Raw genomic sequence first — 25,800 nt, forward strand, 5'->3', positions numbered from 1 at the left:
GAAAGCTTTGATTATTCAAAATGTTGTGGCAGGGTGAAATATGTGAGTATAGCTGCTGCAGAATATATAAGATACTGCTTATAATGATTTCTGCACTCACCTACTTTTGCCCCACTACCAGCAACAAAGTCTCTCCCTGTTTTGTAAAGGACTTTTTAGAAACTATAACCAGAACATGAAAGGCACTATTATAAAACCAAAATCTAATTTACATACAGTGTGATTAGAGGCATACGGATAATAAATAGTACATTTCAGAAAACATTCTATTTGCAAGCACATCAACATAACCTAGTTCTCTAGGGCTTTGCATGTAGCATCAGGGTAGTTGATTTGGAGAAGGTAAGACCTGCACTTGTGGATTTGAGTATCACAAGTAAATAGCCCTTCTTCAGAGACACAGATTGTGGTTTCAGGAAACTGTCTCTAATCATAAATAATGAGGGACAAAAATACTGAAAACACTTTATGGAAGGAAAACTGCCTCTAAACTGAGTTGATCAAAGTTCTCATGAGGTGTTTAAAAAACACACACATCAACACAAAGCCAGTAATTTAAATTCAATTCAACCTCAGGGAGGATAGGCAAACACAGACCTTATCGTCAGGCCTCCAGGGAATTCTTCATCAAACAAAACTTCAAAGAGCACATCCATATCTCTGCTAGCTGTAGAAAATAATTACATGCACAGTTAAAGTTGTCTACATGCCTGTCTACAATTAATTGCACAAAGTGGTAATGAAGAAGGCATAAAACTAAATTATTAGTAGAGTGACATTCATTATTCCTGTCCCTCATACACAAAACTTAATTCCACTATCAGGAAATTCCTCAAAAAGGTCATGTGCAATTGTCTTTTAGGATATTCTTAAACTGTAAATGCACTATAAGCAGTATTCTAGAGTCACAGTTTCGATAGCAATCCCTAAGGCCGCTTCTACACAGGCAAGATCTTCTGGAAGAACGGTGCCTTCTTCCAGAAGATCTGAGGAGCGTCCACACATAGAAGACGCTCTTTCGGATTTCTTCCGGAAGAAGGTGCCCTCTCTTCCGGATTCTGTATTCCGTTTCAGAATCAGGAAGAGAACCTTCTTCTAGAAGAATCTTCCGGAAGAAGCCATTTGTAGATGTTCCTGGACTGCTTCTTCTGAAAGAAGCAGTCCTCCATGGCGGCAGCCTGCTGGAGAGCAGGGCCGTTCTAGACACCCTCAGCAAGCCTCTATGGTCCCCAGGTCCTTACAGCCTTTAAAGCTGCAAGGACCCAGATACCCCACGCCAGGAAGCTGAGAGTGTGAGACAAGCAGCACATGCAGGGCTGCCTGCCACACTCCCCTGAGGAAACGCAATGCCATGAGAGTCCAGACCCGCAAGGATGGCTAGCTGGCCACCACCCTGCACTGCACAGGGGAGCCCCAGGAACCTGGATGAGGGCAGCCAAGACCCCAACCGGGTTCCAAAAAGGAGGGCCCCCTCCTGGACTGAGCCAGAGCTCCAGGGCCTCCTGGGGCTCTGGCGCGATGAGGAGGTGCTCCGGGACACCATTGGGCACCGGAGGAATGCCCCAGCATTTGCCCACCTCACCCAGGGCCTGGCTGCCCATGGCCATCCCTCCTGAACACTGGAGCAGGTCAGGTGCAAGGCGAAGGAGCTGTGGTAGGGGTACATGTGGGCCCGGGATAGCACCCGCAGATCCAGCCATGCCCCTGCCAGCTGCCCCTTCTACCTGGAGCTTTAGGACCTCCTGGCTGTGGACAATGCCTTCCCCCGCATCTGGCCACACCCAAGCCCCTGCCGCACCGGAGGAGGAGGACGAGAGACTCGCCACTGTGGACGCCCATCTGGTGGGGAGTCCACAGACAGGTCCCTCGTCATTGCGGTGCCCTCCGCTGTCAGCAGCCAGGACCCCTCCAGTTGGGCATCACCTGATATATATGAGGCCACCTCAGGTAAGTGTGCACACAGGTAAGTGTGCCTCAGGTAAGTGTGCCCCGAAGCCCTAAAGCCCATTCCTGGTCAGGGATCAGAGCACTCCCATGCCTGCAAGCAGCACCCGGCTCTCTCTCCCATGGAGCGCCCCCCAAAGGTGCTGAGGCCCCCCCAGGCAGCAGAACTGCATCCAGAACGCCCCATGGCTGAGCACCCCCCAGCCCACAAGCCTGTTGCCAGGGTGGGCCACCGTGGACAGCACCCCAGCTCCGGCATCATGCCCCAGTGGCCGTGGAGGGTCGCCCGAGCCACAACCTGCCCCCTCCGCTGAGGCTTGACCAGATGCTGACTGGCCCTACCTGCCGGTGGTTCCGGCCCCATCAGCACCCCGCAGGATATTGTGTACCCAGGGTAGGAGGGGCGCCCACGGGTGCCGGGGCTCGCAGCCTTCCATCCCATCCCTTGATTAGAACTCCCCAACATTCCTGCCCCAGTCCCCTTACCCCCATGTATATAGTTCACTCCCTATAAAGTTTTGGTTGTTATTTTTATTATTCACCATTTACTATTTACATTGCTTGTGGTTGTTTATGGTTCAGGGTTAAATATATGTTAGCATTCAGCACCCTGTGTCCCTAATTACTGTGGGGGGGTGAGGATGCAGGGTGTGTGCATAGGGGTGTGTGCAGGGAGCCTGTGGGGGTTAGTAATCCCCTTGGCTGAATGCCTCCCGAAGTGCCTCCCGGATCCGGAGCCTGTCACAGGTCGAGCCGCCTGTTGGGGCCGCAGCGGGCTGCTAGTAGAGGTGGGCCAGCTCCGCCATCCAGCCCTGGGGCAGAGTCCCCTCACGGACTTCAATGAGGTTGTGGAGCACGAAGCAGGAGGCCACAATCTGCGGGACATTCTCCACTCCCACATCAAGGTGCATGAGGAGACACCTGAACTGCTCCTTCAGATGGCCAAAAGCACACTCGACAGGATAGCGGGCCCGTGTGAGCCGTGCATGAAACGCCCCTGGAATGGTGTGGGGTGGCCCATGTATGGGCGCATCAACCAGGGCTGGAGTGGGTAGGCCGGGTCGCCCAAGAGGCAAAGAGGCATCATGACATCCCTGACAGTGTGCCCCCGCCGGGGCATGAATGTCACGGTCTCCATCCTGCAGAACAGGGCAGAGTTCCACAGGATCTGCCCGTCATGTGCCCTGCCCGGCCAGCCAACATAAATGTCTGTGAACTTCCCATGGGCGTCCACCACTGCCTGGAACACGATGGAGTGGTACCCCTTGAAGTTGACATATCGGCTGCCACTGTGGTCCAGAGCCCTGATGGGGATATGTGTCCCGTCAATCTCCCTGAAGCACTGGGGGAACCCGAGCGTGGTGAAGCCCTCAACAACTGCGTCCAGGTCGCCGATGCTCACCAGCCACTTCACCAGCACATTGTTGATGGCCCTCACGATCCGCAGGGGAATGGGCGCACTCGTGGGCATACGCAGAGAGGTCCCTGCCCCCTCCTCTTCCATGCCCTCCCTCCCTACCGGGCCCCCCCACTGAGGGACCCCTCCGGCAGCGGCCATGTGGTATCCCTTCTGAGCTAGGCCTGCCCGCCTCCCTGGCCCTGCTCCCTCCCAATCGGTGCCTGGGGTCCCCCGAGCCTGCAGGCCCCCTCCCTCCCACCAGTGGGGCAGAGTCTGGGGCAGGGCTTACCTGGAAGATGACAACCCTGACAGTGGGTGTGCCAACCCCAAACTACTGCCCAATGGACTGGTTGCTGTCCGGGGTGGCCAATTTCCAGGTGGTGATGGCCACACACTTCTCTGGGGAGAGGGCTAGCCTCATCCAGGTATCCTGGCATCGTAGCATGGGGGCAAGCCAGCTGCAGATTTCGAGGAAGGTCTCTTTCTTCATCCGCAAGTTCTGCAGCCAGTGGTCATTGTCCTACTCCCCCGTGACGACCCTGTCCCACCAGCCCGTGCTGGTGGTGTGGGTCCAGACCCACAGGCCTGGGCCTCTGTCCCCACAGGAGGCTGGCCAGGAGTATGGTTAGTGTGTGGGTGAGGGCAAGCCTGCTGTCCTGCAGCTGCTGGGGGTCCATGCCTGCTGGTTGGCAGGAGCTGGATGGGGCCTGGGTCTGGTTTGCTGAGACGTGGGTGGCCTTGGCAGCGTTTGCAGGGAGGGGCTGTTTGGGTGGGGCCGTTTAAGGGGCCATGTGGCTGGCAGCCCCGGAAGTGATCCCTGGCTATGCGACCCCGTCCATGTGGTTTCCTGCCCTGTTCTTCCGGAGAATGACAGTTCATGTGTAGATGCACTCTTCCAGAAAAATGGGTGGCTCTTTCAAGGTCCTGTTTGATGTGTAGATGCACTCTTCCAGAAGATCTTCTGGAAGAGATCTTCTGCAAAAAGTGCCATATGTAGAAACGGCTTAAGAGTCTGCTATTTTCGGAACACACAGCTGTACTTTCCATTTGGGTATTTAATGATCAAAAGAGAACACAACCTTTCCTCTTGATAGCTAATCCTACACATTGCGCCTATTTGATTTTATTTTTGTTACTCATTTTTTAGCACAGAATGTGTAGTTCGTTCTCTGTACATTCTGTGGGCAGTCGCACAAAAGTTTTATCAATATCAAATTATTTGAAAAGCAAGATCCTTATATCCAGGCAACCATAGGCTAACAGTTTTGAAACTGGTTCACAGCAGAGGATATCACTTCCATAAAAATTAATAAATTTACCGTTCTCTAATTTATCTAAAGAATGAAAATCGGTATTTTTTTAAATGTGTGGCTTCTCTGAAATCCTGTTAGACAGAGCTTTGATGAAAGAGACTATTAAAACACCAGACTAGAGGAATAATCTTGGCTGCTGTTTCTCAAACTTCTTTCATGTAGTCACTGCTTGAGTAGGTAGGTTCTTTTACCAAGGTGCCTCAAAAGAGGTGCTAATGATTTATAGAAGTGGTTTTCAACATGGGGGTCCACGGACAGTTTATATGTCCTAAGGAGCCATGAAAAAAATTTTAGGGGTCTGAAAATGAAAGTTTGAAAAACACTGGTTTCTAGAGATCCTGAATCAGAGGAGGAATGGGTACAAATGACACAGCAAGAGAGTGACTGAAGAGAAGCCTAGACCATTTGTACAGGTTCAGAAAATATGCCCTAGTTTAAGGGAGTTCAATATTGTCTAGCAGCATTGCTGATATTTCCACTGCTTACTGGGATCTTAGAAATCACGTAGAGGTAAATTACAGATCAATAACAGCACAAAATACTAACAGACAGGACTTGTGGCTGTAAACACATTATATGGGATCACGGGAAACCTGGATGGATCTATAAGTGGTTTTCCAACTAAATAAAATCATGCTGGATTACGACTATTGCCAATTGAGAGTGTGCTGGACTAGAGTGGTTCAACCTGTAGGAGTTTTTAAGGTGGATGTGCTGCTTAACTGGAGAAGTTTTAAATAGATCTACACTCTCTCACGCTTCTAGAAAGTCTCTTGTCTAGAAATTCAAAATCTTTTTTAAATTGAAGTTTTCTATCACTTTGTTAGGAACTTTGGAGTATAAGGAAATTCTGTCAGGCTTCCTCTTCATTCATTACAACGAGGGACAATATACATCAGGGAAAGGCTTGACAAACCTGTTACTACTTCTCTAATCCCTCCCACCCATTCAAGCTATTCAACTGCAAGACTGGATTCCTAAACAAAACAGAAGATTTGTTTACTTATTTTAGATTATAATACACACATGAAGAACTCTCCATGGCCATTAGGAATTTATAAAGCACTATGCACACAAATAGTGCTATGTTATTCACAACTAACACTGTAAATTCCCCACTCTATCACAGGCAAAAAAAAAAAAAGTTTCCAAATGGATTTTATCTGTTCTCTAATTTTATCCTTATTCATCCACAAAACTTTACATTAGGCCTGATTCAACAAAATATTCATCTCAGTTCCTAATAATCTTTAGCCTTCTTTGGGTAGAGGATCAAATTTTAGTAGAGACAACTTTCTCGTGCTTCAGAAAAATGGAGAAACCACCCTGTTAAGGCTCCCCGCTCCCAAGGAGAAAAAACAAAAACAAAGAAACCCCGAAAAGCATACCTCTCATTGATTTGAGAGCATGCCAACATCCTGCTCAAATGACAGCATATAAACATTTAAGCCAAACAATGCTAATTCTCTGATCACATGAAAGTTATCAAAAAACTGATCCTGCGCTAATGAGGGAAGATGACAATATTCAGATCCTGAATCCAATACTATCATATCTCATATAATCCTAGAGTAGCTTCTTCCTTACCTCCCACTGCAACAAGCTTTAGGATCCCCACAAACATGAACTCTCTTCTTGGGGGTTAGGGCAGAGACTTTAAACCCTGAATCCAATGGCCACTTTCCAATCCTCACCCTCCTTTCTCCACATTTTGAAGCAATAGAGCCGAAAAAACTTCTGCACTTGCCGTTACACTGAGCCTGAGAACCCACAGATGGCACAGTAAGTGGGACGACCACATGGTATATTATAAACCAAATTTCTATTTTTAATTTTGCCTCATCTCCAGTATGAACCTTTATTAATACCATACACAATTAAGTGAAAAATAATAGAAGTTCAGAGCAGTTTGTTCCCATGCCAACTTTGTAGCTAACCAATTGCCCTTATTGTGAGGAAAATATTACCTCCTTTAAGTCCTATGATGGTACCTCGAAGACCAACTGGAACAGAAAAGTTCTCCCTCACATTGACAACACGGTCAAACAGTCGATATTCTGCATCTCTGTCTGGAACAACTCCATTCTGTTGTTCTAAAGGCTGAGATTAATCAAAAGACTATCTTAATTCTAGTAAAATGCAAGTTATTCTGATGTTAATAAATGAATCACGTATTTAAAACTTACAGTTAAAATGATTATAAAATAGAATACACTGCTTTTAAAACTCTGGGAAAGCAATTTTAATTGTTCTCAATCACCAGAAAATGGCCTTTTTATTAATAATATTGCTAACTAGGAATGCTAGTAGTGCTACTTATGTTACAGAATGGTCCCATGGCATTGAGGGAAAGCACAATCAGAAATAATGTTTATATTAACCTGTACCACCACCAAGGGCATCTGTGAGATAGCCTGCAAAGCAACCCAGAGCACGTTGGTGCCATGAAAATAGCAAAACAGACAAAGAGCAGCATTTATGAAGCACTCACTATTTTTTATGCGTGTATTAAATTATGGAGGGAATGAAAGCTGTAGAATCAGCAAACAGACAGAAGATGACAAAAGGGCTATGCTATTAAAGTACAAGAGTCAATAACTGATTTTTGTCCCATTTATGCAGCATAGTTAAGCACACAATTAAGCTGATTTCCTAGAAGACAATTAATCCTCTCCCAACTAACTGAAGTGCTCTACAATATTTTTGAATGTTCATGAAGTTTGTACAGATAATTAACAGCCCTCAGATGACTTACTCTATACAGCAAATGAGGCTTCACCGTCACTCGCACCTTCTTGTTACTCTTTCTTTGCTAGAGGAAAGGAAAAAAGGGATTTTTAAAACTAATGCGTAAGAAATCTGAAAAATTATGCCACTGATTTGCAATGCCTTAGATATGAAATGCTAACAGATTTTGGAGGTGTTGAGCAAGCAAGCAGAACAAGGTTTAGAATACAGTAGGACTTTTGAATATATACATATGCTTCTGCTTCATGAAAATGCACTGCAGACGTTCTTCTGGTATTTGTAAAGGAGAAGACAGCTTTGAAGACTTTAAATCATACCAAAATGGTGTATTTAAAAATACTGTAAAATAACTGGATCTAAGAAGTCACCTTAGTCTTTCTACACTGTGTTAAATTATTTAACCAGTCCTCAAACAAACCCAAAATAATTTCACTTTTGCTTCTGGAGCCTTCCATACAGTCTGGAAGAATATCAACCACTTGTCTCATGGGGATTTGCTACACATAGGGTATGTCTACACTTGGGAATAAAGTCAGATTTATTGAAGTTGACTTTTTAACACTAGATTTTATAAAGTCGAATTTGAGTGTCCACATCCGCTCAGAAAACCAACAGTGTCCCCCACCAGGTTGCCTAAATTTGACTGTGGAAGCAGTGCATTGTGGATACCTATCCCACCGTTCCTGCAGACCGATTGCATTTGGGATTCTGTGCCAGTGTTTTGTGGGCAAAAATGTCGCCGCAAGTGGTTCAGGGTTTCTGATGTCATCATCCCTGCGTGCATTTCCCTCACTTCCTGCTGAAAAGAAACAGACAAGGGAATTTTTGCGCTGCTTTTACATTGACTGCCGCCTGGCATACAAAGAACAACATGGATCCTGAGATGCTTCAGCGTTTAGTGCAGTGTTTTGTGATAACTTCCCACACTGCAATGCAGTATATTCTGCATGTAATGCCCATGAACTATCAGTGCATTGATGCTGGGGATACTAATGGACACGAAGATCTGGAGAATAGCACAGTGGAGTTGTTGGCAGCACTGGAGTCACTGCACAGAGTGGAGCGCAGGTTCTGGACCTATGAAACCAGCTCAGACAGATTGGAGCGCATCATTTTGCGGTCATGGGACAATCAGCAGTGTCCGCAAAACTTCCGCATGCAGTAGGCCACTTTCATGAAACTTTGTGAAGTGCTGTCTCCTGCCCTGAAGCATAGCAATACCAGAATGAGACCTGCTTTGACAGGTTAGAAATGTGTGACAATCACTCCGTAGAAGTTTGCAAAGTCAGAGCGCTACCAGTCAGTGGGAAATTAATTTGGAGTGAGCATATCTACAGTGGGGTCTGTTGTCATCCAGGTAGCCAAGGTGATCAATAATCTTCTCCTGTGAAAGACAGTGATTCAGAGGAATGTGAAGGACATAGTGGATGGATTTCCTGCCATGGCGGTCCCTAACTGCAGTGGGGCCATTAATGGAATACACACTCCATCCTGACACTGGACCACCAGGCCTCAGAGTACATTAACCAAAGGGGTACTTCTCTCTGGTGTTGCAAGCATTGGTGGATTACAAAGGTCATTTCACCAACATCAAGCTGGAGTAGTCAGGAAGGATGCACGACGCACAAACCTTTAGGAATTCTTGTCTGTTTACCAGGTTCTAGAGCGGAACTTTTTTTCGAGACCAAAAAATTACCATTGGGGGTGTGGAAATGCCCATAGTGATTCTTGGTGACCCTGCTTACCCCTTCTTCCCTTGGCTCATGAAGCCATGTGTAGAAATCCTGAACCCTGGTAAGGAGCTCCTCAACTACAGGCTGAGAACATGCAGAATGGTGGTAGAACGTGCCTTTGGCTGTTTAAAAGCCAGGTTGAGGTGCCTTCTGACCCACTTAGGCCTCAGTAAAGAAAACACTACCCTTGTCATTGGGGCCTGCTGTAGTCTTCACAACATTTGTGAAGCTGAGTATTTCACACCAGACAGGGGGTAAGAGGCAGAGATCCTGGCCAGAAATTAATCAAAACAAAAGGGCAAACAGGAAAGCACAAAGAGAGGCCATGAAAATCAGGGATGCCTTGAAAACCAAGTCTATGAATGAGCATGAAGGGTGTTAAATAGCATCCCCCACACACCCTTGCCCTTTTATGAAACCCCTTCCAACCACATGACAACCCTCACCACCACACTGAACCCTAAAACTAATCAACAAAACTTTCTTTCTCCAACCTACAATGCTTTTATTTAGGGAGCCCTAATGGCAGAGTGGTGGGTATAGGGAAAACAAAGGGATAATAAGCTCATGTGGATGTTAGCCGCCTGCCAGTGGGTGATTACTTGGGGGTAGAGTACAGGGATATCCGTGACCCCCTCCACCTCGTTCCAGGTCCCCGACAAGAGGAGGGGGCAGAATGTGCAGAGAGAGGAGGTATGGAAGCGCAGGGAAGGCGGGCATAGATTGTATGGAAGATGCAAAGACCCAAGCAGGGGAGGGGACTGATGGGTGTGGAGGGATGTCTGAAATGTGGGGGCCTGGAGCGGCCAGGGGATACAGGGCTCCAAGCAGGAGAGGAGAATGATGTGGCAAGGGTGGCATATAAGGGAAGTGCCTGGAGTGCCTGGAGGACACAGGAAATGGGTATGGATAGAGTGACATGTAATGGGGCATATTTTGGACAGGGAGTGCAGAGTTCATGGATTTTGATTTTTCACGAATTTCTCAGTCTGCCTTGTCATTATTGGTGGGACTAAAGCATTCATTTTTACTTGATTGTCCACTATGTTTTCCCTCCACTCTCAGCTCAATGTTTTCCTTTGCTGCCACTTTAAAATAATTCTCCATCATTTCTTGCTGTGACTTCTTCCTCCTTTGCATTTACGGCAATCTCATTTTGGGGGACTGGGCCTCTGCTTCTGTTTGCAAGGTCACTTCCTGAAAAAAAAAAAAAAAAAATAAAAGGCAGAAATATTATGGGCATTGTCATTAGCAACATTTTTATCTTTACTCAAAACAATGAGTATACTGGCAGAATGAATGGCTATCTGTCTCTATGGAAGAGCATACTGAAACTGCAAAACCACTCTATGGACTCTTAAGGCTGAAGAATACATGATTCCAAGCAGAACGATGTAAGTTCTTCTGCAGCTGATGTTTACCTTCAACACAATTGTAAGTTATCTTTGGTTCATGGGAAGAAATTTTGCTGTGTATTCAATCACCTGCCAGTGTGGCCTAGGAGTGAGGGGGCAAGGGAGGTAGCCTGCTGTGCCATGATCTAAAAGCCAGTCAGGCTGCATGAGTTTTCCTCTGCACTGGGTGGTTCACGGCAAAAAAATCATTAGGGCTCACAAAACTTCCCACGCGTTCTAGGTTGCCAAATGAGATATCAACCTCCTCAGAATAAAAAAAGGGATAAGGAAAGATTTTACCCAGACAGAATGAGCAACGTTGGAAAATTTGCAAGAATATTTTGTGGGGCCATGACACCAGATTACTTACTGGTGGCTTAGCGTGGTAAGGTGGCTTAGCGTGGAAGCAGGAACAAGTCTGGTCTCCCCAAAAATCTCATAAGGAGAATCCAAAAGTCTAAGACCTTCAGCAAGATGTTCAGACATGATCAGCACTTCATCAACAGAAATATTAACAAGCTGATTTAAGGGCAACGGGCATAGACCCTCCCCCAAATGATTGCAATATACTAGTATCATTAGGGGGAAAAAAAAAAATCACACTCACCAGAAGTGCCCTCTCCAGCATCCCAGTTTGTCTTCAAAGCCTCCTCCTGAGAAAACGGGATGGACTCCAAGTCAAGAAACAGATCCTGGCTTGCAGGACATGCTTCTGTACTGGACTGGGCCTTGCTGTCGTACACGCTCTTCCTTGTTCAGCAAATCAAATTGTGCCTCATGATCTTGCCAAGCAGCACTGTTAATTAAGGAGTCAATGAGTCGTCTTGGGGAAGACGTTGCGTCTGTCCCTGGAATACCATGAAGTTAATCATAATATTGGTATTTCTGGAGAGAGGTTCCAGACCAACCATGTGCTTTTTTGCACTGTTGGTAGTTTTGCCTCAGCTCCTTGATTTTAACGCAGCACTGCTGAGCATCCCTGGTGTACCCTTTCAGATTCATGCCTTGTGATAGCTTAACATAAATATCAGCATTTCTTTTGCTGACTTTGAGCTGAAGGAAGATAGCTTCTTCACCCCATACTGTGATGAGGTCCGTGATCTTCTGATGGCTCCATGCTAGGTCTCCTTTGTAACCCTGGGAACTCATGACTATCAGGTGTACTGAAGAGGTGTGCTCAAGACTTCTGCTCACCACGCTGGCCAGACAGGAAAGGAAATCAAATCAAAATGCCCAGGCTGATGATCACTGGTTTCTGTCACCTACTTCCCACTCACCTGGAGAGCAGCGGAGGTGAAGCGATGACCAGAAAGGAAATACCGAGGGGTACTGTGGGACATTTTCAGAGTCTAATAAAATCAATTTTAATAACGTTGCCGTCTGCACTTGCACAGGTAGACAGTGAAAAAAAAATCAACTTCTGGAGTTACTCCTGGGAATTCAGTATTACAAAAGTCAAACTAAGAGCCACTTAAAATCGACATATTGAGTACTGTGGTGTAGACTGATGGTTTAGAAAACTGACCTTAGACCCTTAAATTCGACTTTATCTCCTAGTGTAGACCTGGCCATAGTGGGACTTAATAGCCCGTTTAACACTTAATACACCTTTGCCTGTTTGTTTCATGTTCTGTTTTTACTTAAATGGATCTGATCTGAAAGGCTGGAGCAGACTGCCTCTTACTTGTCTATAGATGGAAAAGAAACTATTTGGGAAATGGAAGGGAAGATTGGGTTTGTGTTTAGAAGGGATTGTGAGGAGTCTAGGGTCTTTTTGAACAAAATCATTCACAGTCAGGAGATCTGAGTAGATCTGGCTTAACCAGCCAGAGAGAAAAGAGCCAAGGGAAGGGAGACTGCTGATGTTTTCTGAATTGCTATGACAACTTATGATGCAATTTATTACCTTTAGTTTCTTCTTATAGTCTATTACTTCCCATGCTACTGAAAAAAACATTTCCTGTAATCTGAATAAAGTACTTGAACAAAATAAACAACTGCTTTTTGGTCCATGATTAGTCAAATCTATAAAAATTCTGTACCTTGCACTTATCTATTTCTTCTTCAATTTTCTCTACAATAGCTGCATCCAGAATTTGTAAGTCACAAGATGAGCGAGATAAAGCACTGACAGGATGCGACTTTAGCCAGACAACAATTTCTTGAACTCTCTCAGCACTATATATAAAAATAAATAAATAAATAAAACCATATTGATCATAATAGCTGAGGGTTTACATATTATTTGAGCTACAACCAATTTCTGGATTTATGATGTCACTAGAAAGGCACATCTTATAACTGGACACTTTATTAACAAACACTGCTATGTGCTCTGAGAATTTAGTATAGTGACAAAAAATTAATGTGTGATAGAATGAGGCTTCAAAACCAAAGACTAAAATGCAAACTCTTGCAAGTCTACCTTCCAGACTGAAAAGCTGTATTTAAAAAAAAACATGATTAAAAACACCTAATGACGACTATTTTGAAAGCAAAAATTAAAATGATTGAGAATGAAACTGCAAATATGAGGTATAGGTGTGATAAACAGCTGGTTCTAGCTGTATTATATTCTTATAATGGCCAAACTCATCCTTTAATGACTCTGCTTCTGAAGGAAAAAAACCAGGTTTCAGTTATTTCGAATGGCCATCATGACACATTGGTAGCCACTCAGGACTGTCACATCCCTCGTGCCACCATTTTCCTGTTTACCAATCTTTAAGTTAGGCAGTTTCCTTTACTGTAGATATTTCAGTACTTGACGAATTTCTGCACATTTTTATTACAACAAACTTTCAAGCTTAGTATTTGGACTGGATGATTTCAAAAATACTGAAATAATTGCATCTTTCTTTGCTTTGCAACTTCAGAAGTTTTTCAATATACAGAGGTCAATATCCGGAACTAATCATACGCAATATTGTTTAATAAAAATGCAAAAACATTGCTCACCCATTCTCATCCTCCCCAGGCCAAATATCGTCTTCATAGAATATATCTTCTTGACTGTTTTTGGCTATATAACTAAACAGTTCGGGAAACCTAATAAAAAGGAGTACAGTTTCGCATACATCACAAAAACAAGTGCTTAATACAAACAAAAAAATCTGCAGTCCATGGGATAGTAGTTTTTTATAAATGTATAGAATTTTATTGGCCAAACAGATCACGTAATAGGCTCACAAAAGACATAAAATGAGAGTTGTGTCCAAAATTATTTACTGCTGGAACTTAGAACACATTTGAAATAATACGAGACGCCCCTTTCTCTACATATGCCCAACCCCATCATGCAATCTCAGAAGTAGTACTGGTGGGTTCCACAAGGGCCTGTCTCCTGCCCCTTTGGCTAAAAGGCTGGATCTCTATGATATGGGAGTATTTAAATAAAGAAATAAAATAAAGTTAGAAGATCCCACATGCTCCATCCCCCTCCCCAAAAAGTAAACATTAGTTACAGATGCAGCCTGTTGCTGAGGGATTCTAACAACAAGTTACTGGAGGGCAACATGGATAGATTGGGATGTCCCAAAAGACACCCATGATAGCTTATCATATCTAAGATGTCTACTTTTTTTTTTCCCCCATTTATACAGGTTTTTTTTCAAACGTAACTGTAGTCAGCCTCTCGCAATAACTAAGGGGCTAGACAATGATGAAGGCTACGTCTACACTGTGAAATAAATTCGAATTTAAGGCAGTCCACTCAATATTACCACGTATCTTCACTGTAAATACCATTAGGTTGATTTAGGGTGCACTAATACCAAAATTACAAAATCACAGTTACCTGACGGGTATAGTGTCAAGTTTGAATTCAGAAATTTGATTAAAGGCCAGTGTGGAAGCGCCACATCTTAAAATTGAAATTTATTAGCCTCCAAAGGTATCCTGTATGTAACCCACAATGCCCCTCACTGCTCCGCTCTGTCTGCTGCTTTCTGGTAACAGGAAGACTGTGAATTTCTAAGCAGGAGCAGCAAGCCTTTGGCTGTGGGCTCATGTTTAAGAGCCTGAAAATGTCTGTCTTTGCTATTAGCACTGTGGTTAAGATACTGGGGGGGTTTGCTACTGCCATGGGAAAGTCTCCCCCAACAGCTAAAATAATCAGGGCCTTGCTGCCTCCATGGGGAAGCCTTCCCCGCCGGCTAATATATTCAGGGTCCTGCTGCCGCTGTGCAGAACCTTACCATTTCTGTCCTCAAATCTCCAGCTGGACAGGTATTTTAAATATCTAAAAATGTCTTGGATTTTAATATAGACTGAACCTCTGTTATCCTGGATTCTCTGATCCAACAACATCCCTCATCTGGAAGGGGAATGTGACATGTCCCAGCCCCTTCAGGCTGCTCACCCTCTGTCCATCTGTGGAGGGAGGACATGAGACTTCCCTGACACAACCCCACCTGTCCACGCTGGGGGAGGGGGGAGAGCAGATGCAAGACACACCCATCTGTTTATGTGGGGAGGAGGGAGGTGGACACAAGACACACTCACCCCATAGACTCTGCAGGGGTGGGGCAGGAGTGAGGGAGGGCACAGGCCCAGGGCTCAGGTGCATTTGCTGAGCCAGCTCCCACCAGGCTGCCCTCCACCAGGACAATGGAAGTTGCTGGATCAGAAGCCACCTGGACCATAGAGCTCCAGCTGTGCAGAGTGCAGCAGCACCCTGCTGGTGATAGGGAGCCCCACTGTCAGCCCACTCTGGGCAGCCCCAGCGCAGGGAGCCCCGCTTCTGGGAGCCCAGCTGGAGTTGGGAAATGTCACTGCTCTGCATAAAATCACAGAATACGAAAACTAATAAAGACCTCAGGCAGTTGAGACACAGCCCAAGTGCATAGTGGATGTTCAGGGTAGATACTCCATACAGGAAGACATACAGTAACTAATACTTGGGTTGGGGAAAGTATTTAAGAAGAGGTGCTCAGTAACCGAGTGAGCTTGGGGTAGTTGGAGACTTCTATGATTAGCATGGCATTACGACAACAACCCCCCAACATTATAGCTTACTATACTATTCTACAAGGATAGTGCTTGGCAAGGCCCTGGCAATACATTTGCTAGAGGGACCCTGATGGAAAGGGAGGGAGTTGGTTAAAGACCCTGGGAACTGTAAGGTGTCAACAGTGGATCTCCTGGAGGGATATGGGTGGGAAACTAGGGAGGGACTCCCCCCCAGCCCCAGGATTAATTATGGGTGAAAAAAGGGCAGGGGAATTTGCACTATACATGTTATCTGCCAGGTAGCCCCAGACATCTAATAATAAAAGTTGCAGCCTGATTAAACCTATATCAAACATCTTCTCTCCTTTTGGCATAGCTTGACAATGTTCCTTTGCTATTTTGTGCTAAATTATAGTCTGTTTTAAGTCTAAAAGCCAAAATTATCTCACAATCTTCATTTGATGCACTTATCTCTCATTAAACCAGGATTTCAGTTACCCTCCCTCCAGCCCCAGAGTCATCAATAATAAAAATTTGCACAATGAATAAAACCCACTGACAATTTCAGTACAATAATTTCAGACACATACAAAAGTATATTCAATTCTTACCTTTCTAAATACTCAGCAAGAAGCTGCTCTACTGCAGAAGAATACATCCATTCATTTCTAACCTTCTTAGTATAGCCAGGGACTTCTTCATTTTTCTTATTAAACTTCAAATTCAAGCCCACATTTGCCTTGTGGTCTCCATGTGGGCTGCAAAATAAAGATGCAAAAAAATTAGGTTTTGGAACAGAAAAATGACTGTCTAACTTGAGTCTCAGAAAAGTTACTTCTGATAACATCTTTATCTACTCCTGACCCTGGCCTACTTTCTAAAGCACTTTGAGAACTGCTGATGAAGTGTGCTATATAAAACTGGGTATAATCATCCTGTGGGCTGCAATACATGACAGGTGTTTTGAGTTTTAGGATAACATACAATGTGAAAAAGATAGCAATCTAAAAGTCTTAAGTGTTATGCAATTGCATAACTGACTCCATTCATCTGAAGAAGTAGGTTTTACCCATAAAAGCTGACAACTTCATAAAATAGTTAGTCTCTAAGGTGTTATAGGATTGCTTGTTATTTTGAAGCTACAGACTAACATGGCTACCCTTCTGAAACATACTTGTAACTGTTATTCAATAAATATACAAATTACAAACAAAGACTGTCATCTTTGTAGCAGGGAGTTAGTGCTCTGTACTACAAGAGGGGATATCAATAGAGTCCTAGTTCTGCTCTCATGTTCTCCTCAAAGTTACCAACGGTTGCATGCACTTTAGAGACATTTTCCCTGGGCTGAAGTAGCTCAGGTATCTAGGGCTGGTCAACAGTAATCCTTCTAGCCAATCAAAAAATGATAAAGGTCTTTGACCTTTGGCCTTCTTGGGATCCCCTTGCTTTGGAAGGTTGGTTATGATAGTGAAATATGTTTACAGGTGATTTACAGAAAAGTTCTCATCCAAAACTCACTTGATAGAAAAGCCTTCAATACTAAAGGACCTTGTTCAGGGTTATTTTTGTAACTTGCTTTCTTGAAATTTTAAAATTACAATCTCAAATGTACTAGTTCCCAGCCTACCTCTTTCTCTTCTGATTGAAGCAGGAAGGGCATCATGATAGTGGAGCGTAACCCTAGACAGAACTAGCACAGGTTTTCAGTGCTGGTGTGAGGAAAGCATGCTCCAGCTTTTCCATTCTTGGACACAGCCTCATAAACTTATCTGAGCTGAGTACTCAGCACATCTCAGTACTTCCTTCCCTGGGTGTGGTCTTGAAAGCCTGCCTTAAGGTGGGGCTTTTCTTAAAAAAAAAAAAGTTGCTAACAAACAACATGCTAGTGCCAGTATCCTACTACAAGCAAAGCTGATGTTAACAGATGGGACAGTTTCCTGGCAAAACATTCTCATTCACTAGAAGTTGCTAATATCAGGATTGCTACTAGAAAAAAAATAGCAAATATATAATCTACAATTTTACAAACTTAACAGTGTTTTGATTACAAAGAAATTAATTACAGTCAAACATACTTTCTCCTGGATCCTCTTCCAATAAATATGCTTCCTGTAAACCTGGAGACAAGATATCCACTCACTCCAAGACGACTGGCTAAAACGTACCCAGGATTGTACTTCACAGAATATTTCTTTAAAAATAAAAATATATTACTATATACTAGGTCAAGACAGAGGCAATAAATTACTATAATTATTTTTTAAAACCCATTTTTTCCCTTTAAAAATTACCTTCCAACCCAACGTATTTCTCTGCTATTCTTAGACTGAGAATTGGGAGTAGAGGGAAGAAAACCAAACCAATTCCCAGAATGCTGCAGAAGACCCCCTCCGTCAGTCAGAGGATCCAGAGAGAAGCCAAACAATGAACATGTCCCCTTTCCCCATCCCATGCCAGGCCCAGAGCAACTTACAAAGTTCTTTGGGGTAGGGACTATGTTGGTAAAGCATCTAGCACAATGGTTCTCAAACAGCGAGTCAGGATCCCAAAGTGAGTAGCAATCCCATTTTAATGGGGTAGGCAGGACTGGTTTAGGCTTCTTGGGGCCCAGGGCTGAAGCCTGAATCTCACTGTCCAGGTCAGAAGCTCAGGTTACAGGGTCCCTGCCTGGGGCTGAAGCCATTGGGCTTTGGCCTCATAGTTCAACGAGGTGAGGTTGGGGCTTGGGCTTAGTCTCCTGCTCATGGGGTGGTGGACCTTAGGCAGGTTCAGGCTTCAGTCCTCTCTCCTTGGGTTGTGTAATATTTTTTGTTATCCAAAGGGGATTGCAGTGCAATGAAGCCTGAAAACCCCCACAAACTTAGCAGAACAAGGTAATGATACAGATTGGGACCTTTTGGTGATATAAATATTGAATAATATAAAACAATACAGTCCCTGAGCTGAACGAGTTCCAAAAAACACTGAGCTAAACCAAGAAAGAACATCTCACACCTTCCCCTACCCCCCTGACTGCTGCCTGGGCTCCAGGACCTAGGCTAAGGACTGTCACCCCCTACAGCTCTAGTCATGAATCAGGGCTTCCACCCCTTGTGTCTTGTGCCAGGCTCAGGGCTGTCCCACCTCCATCACTCCAACCAGGACTTGGGACTTTCACTCTCTCCCTCTCCCCTCCCCCCGACTCCCAACAGATGCTGCGTGAGCTCCAGGCTTCCTCCCCTCCCTTTGGCTCCTGTCCAGGCTTGGGGCTGTTCCTTCCCCGGCTCCCCTCTTCCATGGCTCCAACTGGGTCTCATGATGCTTGGGTGCAGGGCTTCTGACCCCCACCCTCCCCCGGCTTCTGTCCACAAATGGGGCTTCTGCCCCTGCAGTACCCGCTTCCATTCCATGGCTTCCGCCAGGGCTGGGAAACCTATTTTTCAGAGTGCCCAAGCCCTGTGGGCAATGGACCCATGGGACCAGGTATTAATCCACTCCTGGACCTGACTAGCAGTCAGGAGATCCCAACTGGGGTGGTGAAATTAGATTTACCTCCACCTCTGGGAGCCTAATCCAGCTGCAAGAAACTCTGCTGCTGGGCTCTGAAGGCAACACAAAAAAGAGTATGGCAGCCCTACTGTACCAGCTTTGGGAACCCCCATGATCCCCTTTTGTATTAGGGCCCCCCCATGGTTACAACACTGTGGAATTTCAGATGTAAACATCTGAATTCATGAAACTGAGCAACTGTAAAGATCATATTGCCGTGAAACTGACCAAAGTGAACCATACATTTTGTAGGGCCCTAATCATCTCACACAGGATGCCAGCCATGGGACGGGGTATGAAACTGCACAGCAAGAGGGCAGTTCAGTGGTCTGAACTGAACCCTTTATTCAGCCTTACCACTACACTAGTGCTGGGGCTGTCTCCTTCAACAAGAATGTTTCAGTGCAGGTTGCCCTTCCCTTGTCTGGCACCCTCAGGAACTGACTGATCCCAAACAAGGAAATTTGCTGGATGAGGGAAGGTCCATTGCCACTTGGTCCCTCCAATCCCAGCTGTTTCTCCCTGCTGCTGGCTCTGCTTCACCCCACTGACCCCCCACCCCGACCCACCTTCAGCCCCAGGCTCCCTTACCTCCTGCCTGGCCATGGCCCCTGCTTGGCTGACACCAGCCTCAGCCATGGAGCTCAGCCCCATGGAGGCCAGCTCCAGCTCCAGCCCCAGCCAGGCTGCTGATGTGGTCCCAGCTACAAGGAGGCCAGTTCTGGCCCCAGCCAGACTGCCAGACACAGCCCCGGTCACACAGACACTAGCCCTGGGCCAGTGCCCCCCCCAGCGCTCCTCCACCCCTGCTGCAAGAGCTGCTGAACCCCTATCACTGGGTTCCACCTGGCCCACACCCTATTAGCCTCCCAACCTGGGGTTTTCAGAGATGCAACCTGTACTTCAGTCTTTTACAGAAGGAGATGGATTGCTGCACAGAAGACAACTGGAATCTGTGAAGGAAATTTGCCATTGACAAAAATAACTGGTACACTATTTAAGTAGTTACTGAAAAATGCAAGTACTTACATGCTGATTCTGTATTAAGGAATCAAGTTGGGGTTCACATGGAATATTGAAAACTACACGAATTCTACCTTCTGTGATGACATCACATGAATCTTGCACCTGGCAGGAAACAAAGTTAGTTCATAAACCTCATTTACTTCTCTACATTTTCTTCACTCAACTCTCTGCTGGAATAATTCAGGTAAAAAAATACAACCTTATACTTTTTGAGAAGCCTAAGCTACATATGTAAATTCACTGCAAAATCTAACGTATGATCTGTAACCATTAAAAACAGAAATTACAAGATCAATTTCTTAGGGATTTAGAGATATATTTAGAAGAGATGGCAGACAAACATTTTATTTACAAAAAGAGGTCATTTAAACACAGACCTGGCACAAAACCTTGGTGTCTATCCTCTGTATAGATAAGCAGGGCATTTTATCTATATAGAATATAGCCCAAGTGTGGGAGAGGACAAAAACACCTTAAAGCTCAACTTTGCCCCTCCCCACCTTCACATTCTGGTGCAGCTTCATTAAGTCATTGCACTGGGTCAGATAAACTCTCAGGCTGTCTGCAAACAGACCCCTAGGAAGAAAACCATAGCTGAGAAACTAGATGTTGATGGGACATTCTGGTTAGGTTCCCTTTTCACTATTAAGTGAGGACATGAGAGGGGAGAGACAGAAGCACACGTATTTCAACTAAGCTGCTAAAGTAATCCAGTTGAGGGTGGTTAGACTGACTCCAGAGCTAGGTTCTGCCACACAGCACTGGAGAAACTGGACTTTGACATTTACCAGCTTGGAAGAAAATAAATCTTTCAAGAATAAATGTTTGAAACTAACTTCTCCTGTGCAGCCATAGTAAGGAGTTCCCAGCATGAAGACTGTACTTCCAGGAGGAAACAGATCCTCCAAGGTTTTGATGTTGGAGAAACGAGAGTCAAAAGCACTGATATCCTATATGAAAGAAGAAGAAAACATCTATAGTCTTAACATTAAATATCCGTCAATCCCAATACATTCTTTAAACACATCTGATAAATATTGATTACCAAGTATCTAACAGTCACTATCAAAAACTACAAACTATTCCTGAATGCAGATCTCACTACCTAAAACACACATCAGCTCAGTTTTTGAAAGTAACTATCAGTGAAGTTATATGAAGCTAATGGGCTGCACCTGTTCCAAGATGGCTACTGTATCTCATTTGAAATGTTATCATAAAAGTTCATGGCAATAAAATTAAACTGTTCAGCAGGGTCACAACTTTTGCGACAAGAAACTTCAGTCCAGCTCTCAAATGGGAGCTTAGATGGAAAAATATATGCCTTTCAATGTTGCTTTTGACAAAGTATTCATTTTTTGTACTTGAAAATATGCAATAGTACCATAAAAATTAAGACATGATTAACTTTTTTTTAACTGTCTGTTTTAAGAACCTGCATTCTAATGCTTTCCTAATAGAAAGAAAAAATTTGTAAAAGATTAGGAGTATGTGGAATACTCACCTTAACGATAGTTTGGTAAACAAAAGGCAGAACTTGTTTTGACCACTGCTTCTCCAAATAAACTTCACCATTTTGATTTAGCTGATATCTACGACCAGTGAGTAACTGGGCGTACACAAGTACTGAGGTTTCATTTATAATTATTCCTTTTCTCCTTTGGTAACTAAAGGGGGAAAAAAATGTTTATTTTGATTAAAATACACAGAACTGCCTCACAAAAAAAGAAGTTAGATAAAATCCAAACAGAAATTATTCTTAAAATTATTAATATGTACATAATTGTTTCCTGTTTTATAAGTAAGACCTATATACAGGTTTAATCAACTTGGAAGCTAAAGTTAGAAGATATTTTAGATCCTAGGTGAGCCAGTCACTCTACTATGTGAACACCTAGAACTACTAACTCCAAGATATGGGCCTGAGATCAGAAAATTTCTTATCACTATTTCCTTTCTGCTAGCAGCATCTCCCTCAATTCTTGACATTTGGGCTACTCTCCTTTTATTGCAGCTCAGGAAGGTGAATCAGAGTTTAGAAGCCACATGGTCTTGCAAATTCCCTCAGCTCCTGCGTGCTTTCAGATGAGTTATTCCCAAATAGCAAAACTTGCTAACATCATTCACTAATATTACCAGGGAAGCTACAGCATTGTCAACCTTTGTTATCTCAGTAAATGAAACATTTGATTTCTGGACCCAGTAGAATCAAAGATGTTGCTGTTAATGTGCTTGTCTGCATCTGGCTTATTTCATTCATCCCTAATTACCTACATGAAGGAGTGTAGGGGAATCATGGCATCCAAGGAGGATTTCAAGGGGAGAAATTTCCTTAAGAGGCTTAGTCTTTGTATTTTGTTTGTACAACAACTTTGTTCCACAGGGCCTTTAATTTCTCAAGAGGGGAAAAAATCCTTTATTTCCCTGGTCCTGCTTGGAATCAGAGCCTGACAATTCATCACCCTCTGTGGAGGAGGGGAAGGAGGAAGAGTAATCAAAGGACTCATACCTCTGAGACCTTTGACACATTTTCTTCACCTTTTTCACTTTCTTTGCTTTTTAAAGCACTTTTAGCTAGCTTACAGAGCACAGGAGCATGACCACAGATCGGATTAGGCCTTCTGCAGCTAGATTTGGTAAGGGCCTGAAAATCCTCTATTGTTCTGAGTCCTCCTGGATCCCATTCCTTCCTGGAAGGAGAAGGGAAATGCTTTCAGAGCTATTCTTTTAGGAAAACTGGGGAGTTTTTAAAAGCCTGCTTCTTCTTCCACAGTGCTGAGGACCCAGCGTGGGATTTGGGGTAAGGATCTGGACCTTATAAGTCTGCCTTCTATGGTCTTCCATGATGCCTTGGAACTTAATCCTTGAGTAATACTCAAACACTCTGCCAGCTCTTCCCATAGAATTCAGGTCCATTTGTCTCACAGTAGAGTCTCAGCTGCTCTGATGGGACGGGGATCCCACGTGACTGTCTCACTCATAGCCCTGGAACCTAACAAGATTAGTGATGGAAGACTGAGTGCAGAGTGGGTACAACACACTATCTTCCTAGCCTGGGAGGACAGTCTCACAGATGGAACACCATTTAGATTTCATTCAGTGATATTTAGGCTGCACTCCTGTACCCCAATGGCACATGAGCCAGCAGTGAGGCACTGCAAATTAGGCTCTGGGGGATTCCAACATCCAGCTAAAAACTGGGTCCAAGGCAGAGGAGTTACTGGGAGGGCTACTCACCACTACCCAAATTTTGATTAAAAACCCCTTGAACAGATGCAAAGGTTGGAAAAAACTGCTATCTACATAGACATAAAGAAATGAGGAGTAAGCAGGATTTAAGGGAGTGTGGCCAGATCACAGCATTCCAAAATTCTGCACCACCTACATGAGGTTCAGAGAGAGGAGAGCAGTCCAGACGTTAAAACTTTTGGGAGACACTGGGCTCCAGAAAAAAGAAAAATTGTAGGTTATGATACCAAATATGGCAGTGCACCCTGTATGTCAATATACAATCAACTATCTTGCTACTGCATGAGCGCCTCAAACTCTATGCAGCTGAAAGACCTGTCCAACAGTCCTTGTAGGGAAACCCACTTCCTTCCTGTTTACTGCAAATATGCAGTAGGACTCAGTAACATCTGCAGGGGGTTCTGCTGCTGTGGAGTCATTCACACTGTACAGCTGTATAGACTTCCCTTGTCTGAAGAAAATGCATGCATTTCTGAAAGCCTTGGAAGTCCCAGAGTACAGTGAAGAGTGAATGAAGCTAGATGTGGGGATCCTCTGGAAGGATCCCTGAGGGTTGCTGCAACTACAGGAGGAGAAGTAGGCGTTTAATCACAGAAGGGATTTTTCAGAAGAATTATTAGGCAACACTGCTAATAAAATCCAGTTTGACTTACAAACTTATATGCCACTGTTGGAGAAGTAATTATTAAGAGACTAACAAAACTAATCAGGGGCTCATTCTCCTGTACCTCAACTAATGTTATATATGCCATCATATTCCAGCAGTGTACCTCTGTTATGTATATTGGACAAACTGGACAAACCACTTCAGCAAAGAATGAATGGACACAAAGCAGACATTAGGAATCTGAATACACATAAAGCTGCCAGTAAGCGTTTTAATGGAGTGGGCCCACACTGTTAAAAACCTGAGAACATGCATCTTACAACAAAGACACTCTAACAGCAGATTCCAAAGAGAAACATGTGAACTGCAGTTTATGGTCAAATTCGATCTGTTGAGGCTAGGTCTAACAGAGATAGCAATTACTTCACGCATTACAATGACAGCTTCCCTATCTTTGATATTTGCAATGATCTCAGGCAAGACAGTTACTAATTCGCTCCCCTCCTCCCAAGGCTTCACCTTCCCCCCCTCCTTCTTTCTTATGTATCTGATTGGTCAGTTTTTATTTCAATTTTTTTTTAATCTCTGTGTTACAATACCATCATGCCATTTCCAGTACAGCACTATCTCCAGATCTGAAGAAGAGGGTCTGCCCATGAAAACGCATCACCTAATAAATTATTCTGTTAGTCTTTCAAGTGCTACATGACTGCTTGTTTCTTTTGTTAGTATACAGACTAACACAGCTACCTCTCTGTTACTATTAAGAGACTGTATTTAATGTTTCACCCCTAATTCTTATCTTCCAACACCCTTATTTACTAGTGTGGTGTCTTTTATTATCTGTATCCAACAGCCTAGTCTTCTAAGTAAATCCATAATGAAACAACAAAAAGTTCATAAGCTTTAAACAGCAAAATTACAAATTTAATTTTTAACTACTTACTGTTCCGAAATCCCCTGAACTTCTTTCAGCCAGATGTTCTGTTCTTTCTCTCCAACATATGCAACTTTGGTTGGTGGCACAGTGGTTCCCAGATAAAGCTTCTGTGTGCCATGCGGCTCTTCCAAATAAAACCTTGAAGTGTATAATTAACTATTACAGACAGATCTGCACTAATTAGTTTTTTTTTCCCCAAGTACTGGAAAATTTATAACAGGGATGGGGAACCTATGGTCCTCAGGCTGGATCCAGCCCTCAGCTTCCCTTGATGCAGCTGACAAGCCTTGGAGCTTACCCCCACCCCACAAGGGGGAAGCAAAAGAGTAGCTAGCACTAAAGCCCAAGTGGTCACCTCTGCTTGGCGGTGGGGGGGGGAGGGAGTTGCTCTGTGTGCTGCCATTCCCCCTGCCTCCAGCTGGGAGAAGGTCGTGCACAGAAGTGCTCACCTGCAGGCTTTTCTGCCTGCATTCCTGACCCAGGAATCACAGTTAATGGAAGCACTGGGGGAAGGGCAGTGCCTGCAAGAGCAGGGCCACGCAGAGTCACGCGTTCTGCCCTACCATCTCCCCAAGCTGCACCATATAAACACCTCTATTCCCTGCCCCTTCCTACACCCCTCGCACATCTTGTACCCCATTCTGCTTTTGCACCTTCCCTCCCTACCCGACCCCACACCCACAGCACACTCCTGCACCTTCCTTCTGCCCCAGACCTGGCACAGCCCGCTATCCTCTCTCCCTCCCAGCCTTCACAGACCCTATCCCACTCCCACACCCTTCCTCCTTCCCAGACCCTGAACCCTCTTCCTCCCTCTCTCACCCCAAACCACCACCCATGAACCCTGACTCCCTCCCAGACCCCCAATCTCCACCCCTGTACTCTTCCTCCCACTCAGAACCCCTCCCCAGGCCCCTTCTTGCATCCTACCTACCACCCAGATTGGGCACTCCCATACCAAACCTG

The 25,800-nt window shown here is 44.5% G+C and overlaps 1 protein-coding gene across 3 annotated transcripts in view; it reads right to left on the reverse strand.

Annotated features, from left to right (window-relative positions):
• Window positions 1-25,800, reverse strand: part of XRN1 (5'-3' exoribonuclease 1) — a 73,533-nt gene that overhangs the window by 20,249 nt on the left and 27,484 nt on the right. For 2 of the 3 annotated variants that reach the window (XM_075004144.1, XM_075004143.1), the window contains exons 20-30: window positions 24,841-24,972; window positions 21,543-21,705; window positions 20,875-20,988; window positions 20,042-20,140; window positions 17,560-17,675; window positions 16,093-16,239; window positions 13,490-13,579; window positions 12,574-12,709; window positions 7,412-7,468; window positions 6,624-6,756; window positions 598-667 (exon numbers count right to left, since the gene is read on the reverse strand). In XM_075004144.1, coding sequence (XP_074860245.1) covers window positions 598-667; window positions 6,624-6,756; window positions 7,412-7,468; window positions 12,574-12,709; window positions 13,490-13,579; window positions 16,093-16,239; window positions 17,560-17,675; window positions 20,042-20,140; window positions 20,875-20,988; window positions 21,543-21,705; window positions 24,841-24,972 — 1,257 coding nt within the window. Of the gene's footprint in view, window positions 1-597; window positions 668-6,358; window positions 6,417-6,623; window positions 6,757-7,411; window positions 7,469-12,573; window positions 12,710-13,489; window positions 13,580-16,092; window positions 16,240-17,559; window positions 17,676-20,041; window positions 20,141-20,874; window positions 20,989-21,542; window positions 21,706-24,840; window positions 24,973-25,800 lie in introns of those variants that run through there. The other variant, XM_075004145.1, reaches the window with a different exon arrangement.

Source organism: Carettochelys insculpta, chromosome 10 (genome assembly GCF_033958435.1).
Source record: "Carettochelys insculpta isolate YL-2023 chromosome 10, ASM3395843v1, whole genome shotgun sequence".
In the NCBI taxonomy this organism is placed as follows: Eukaryota; Metazoa; Chordata; order Testudines; family Carettochelyidae; genus Carettochelys; species Carettochelys insculpta.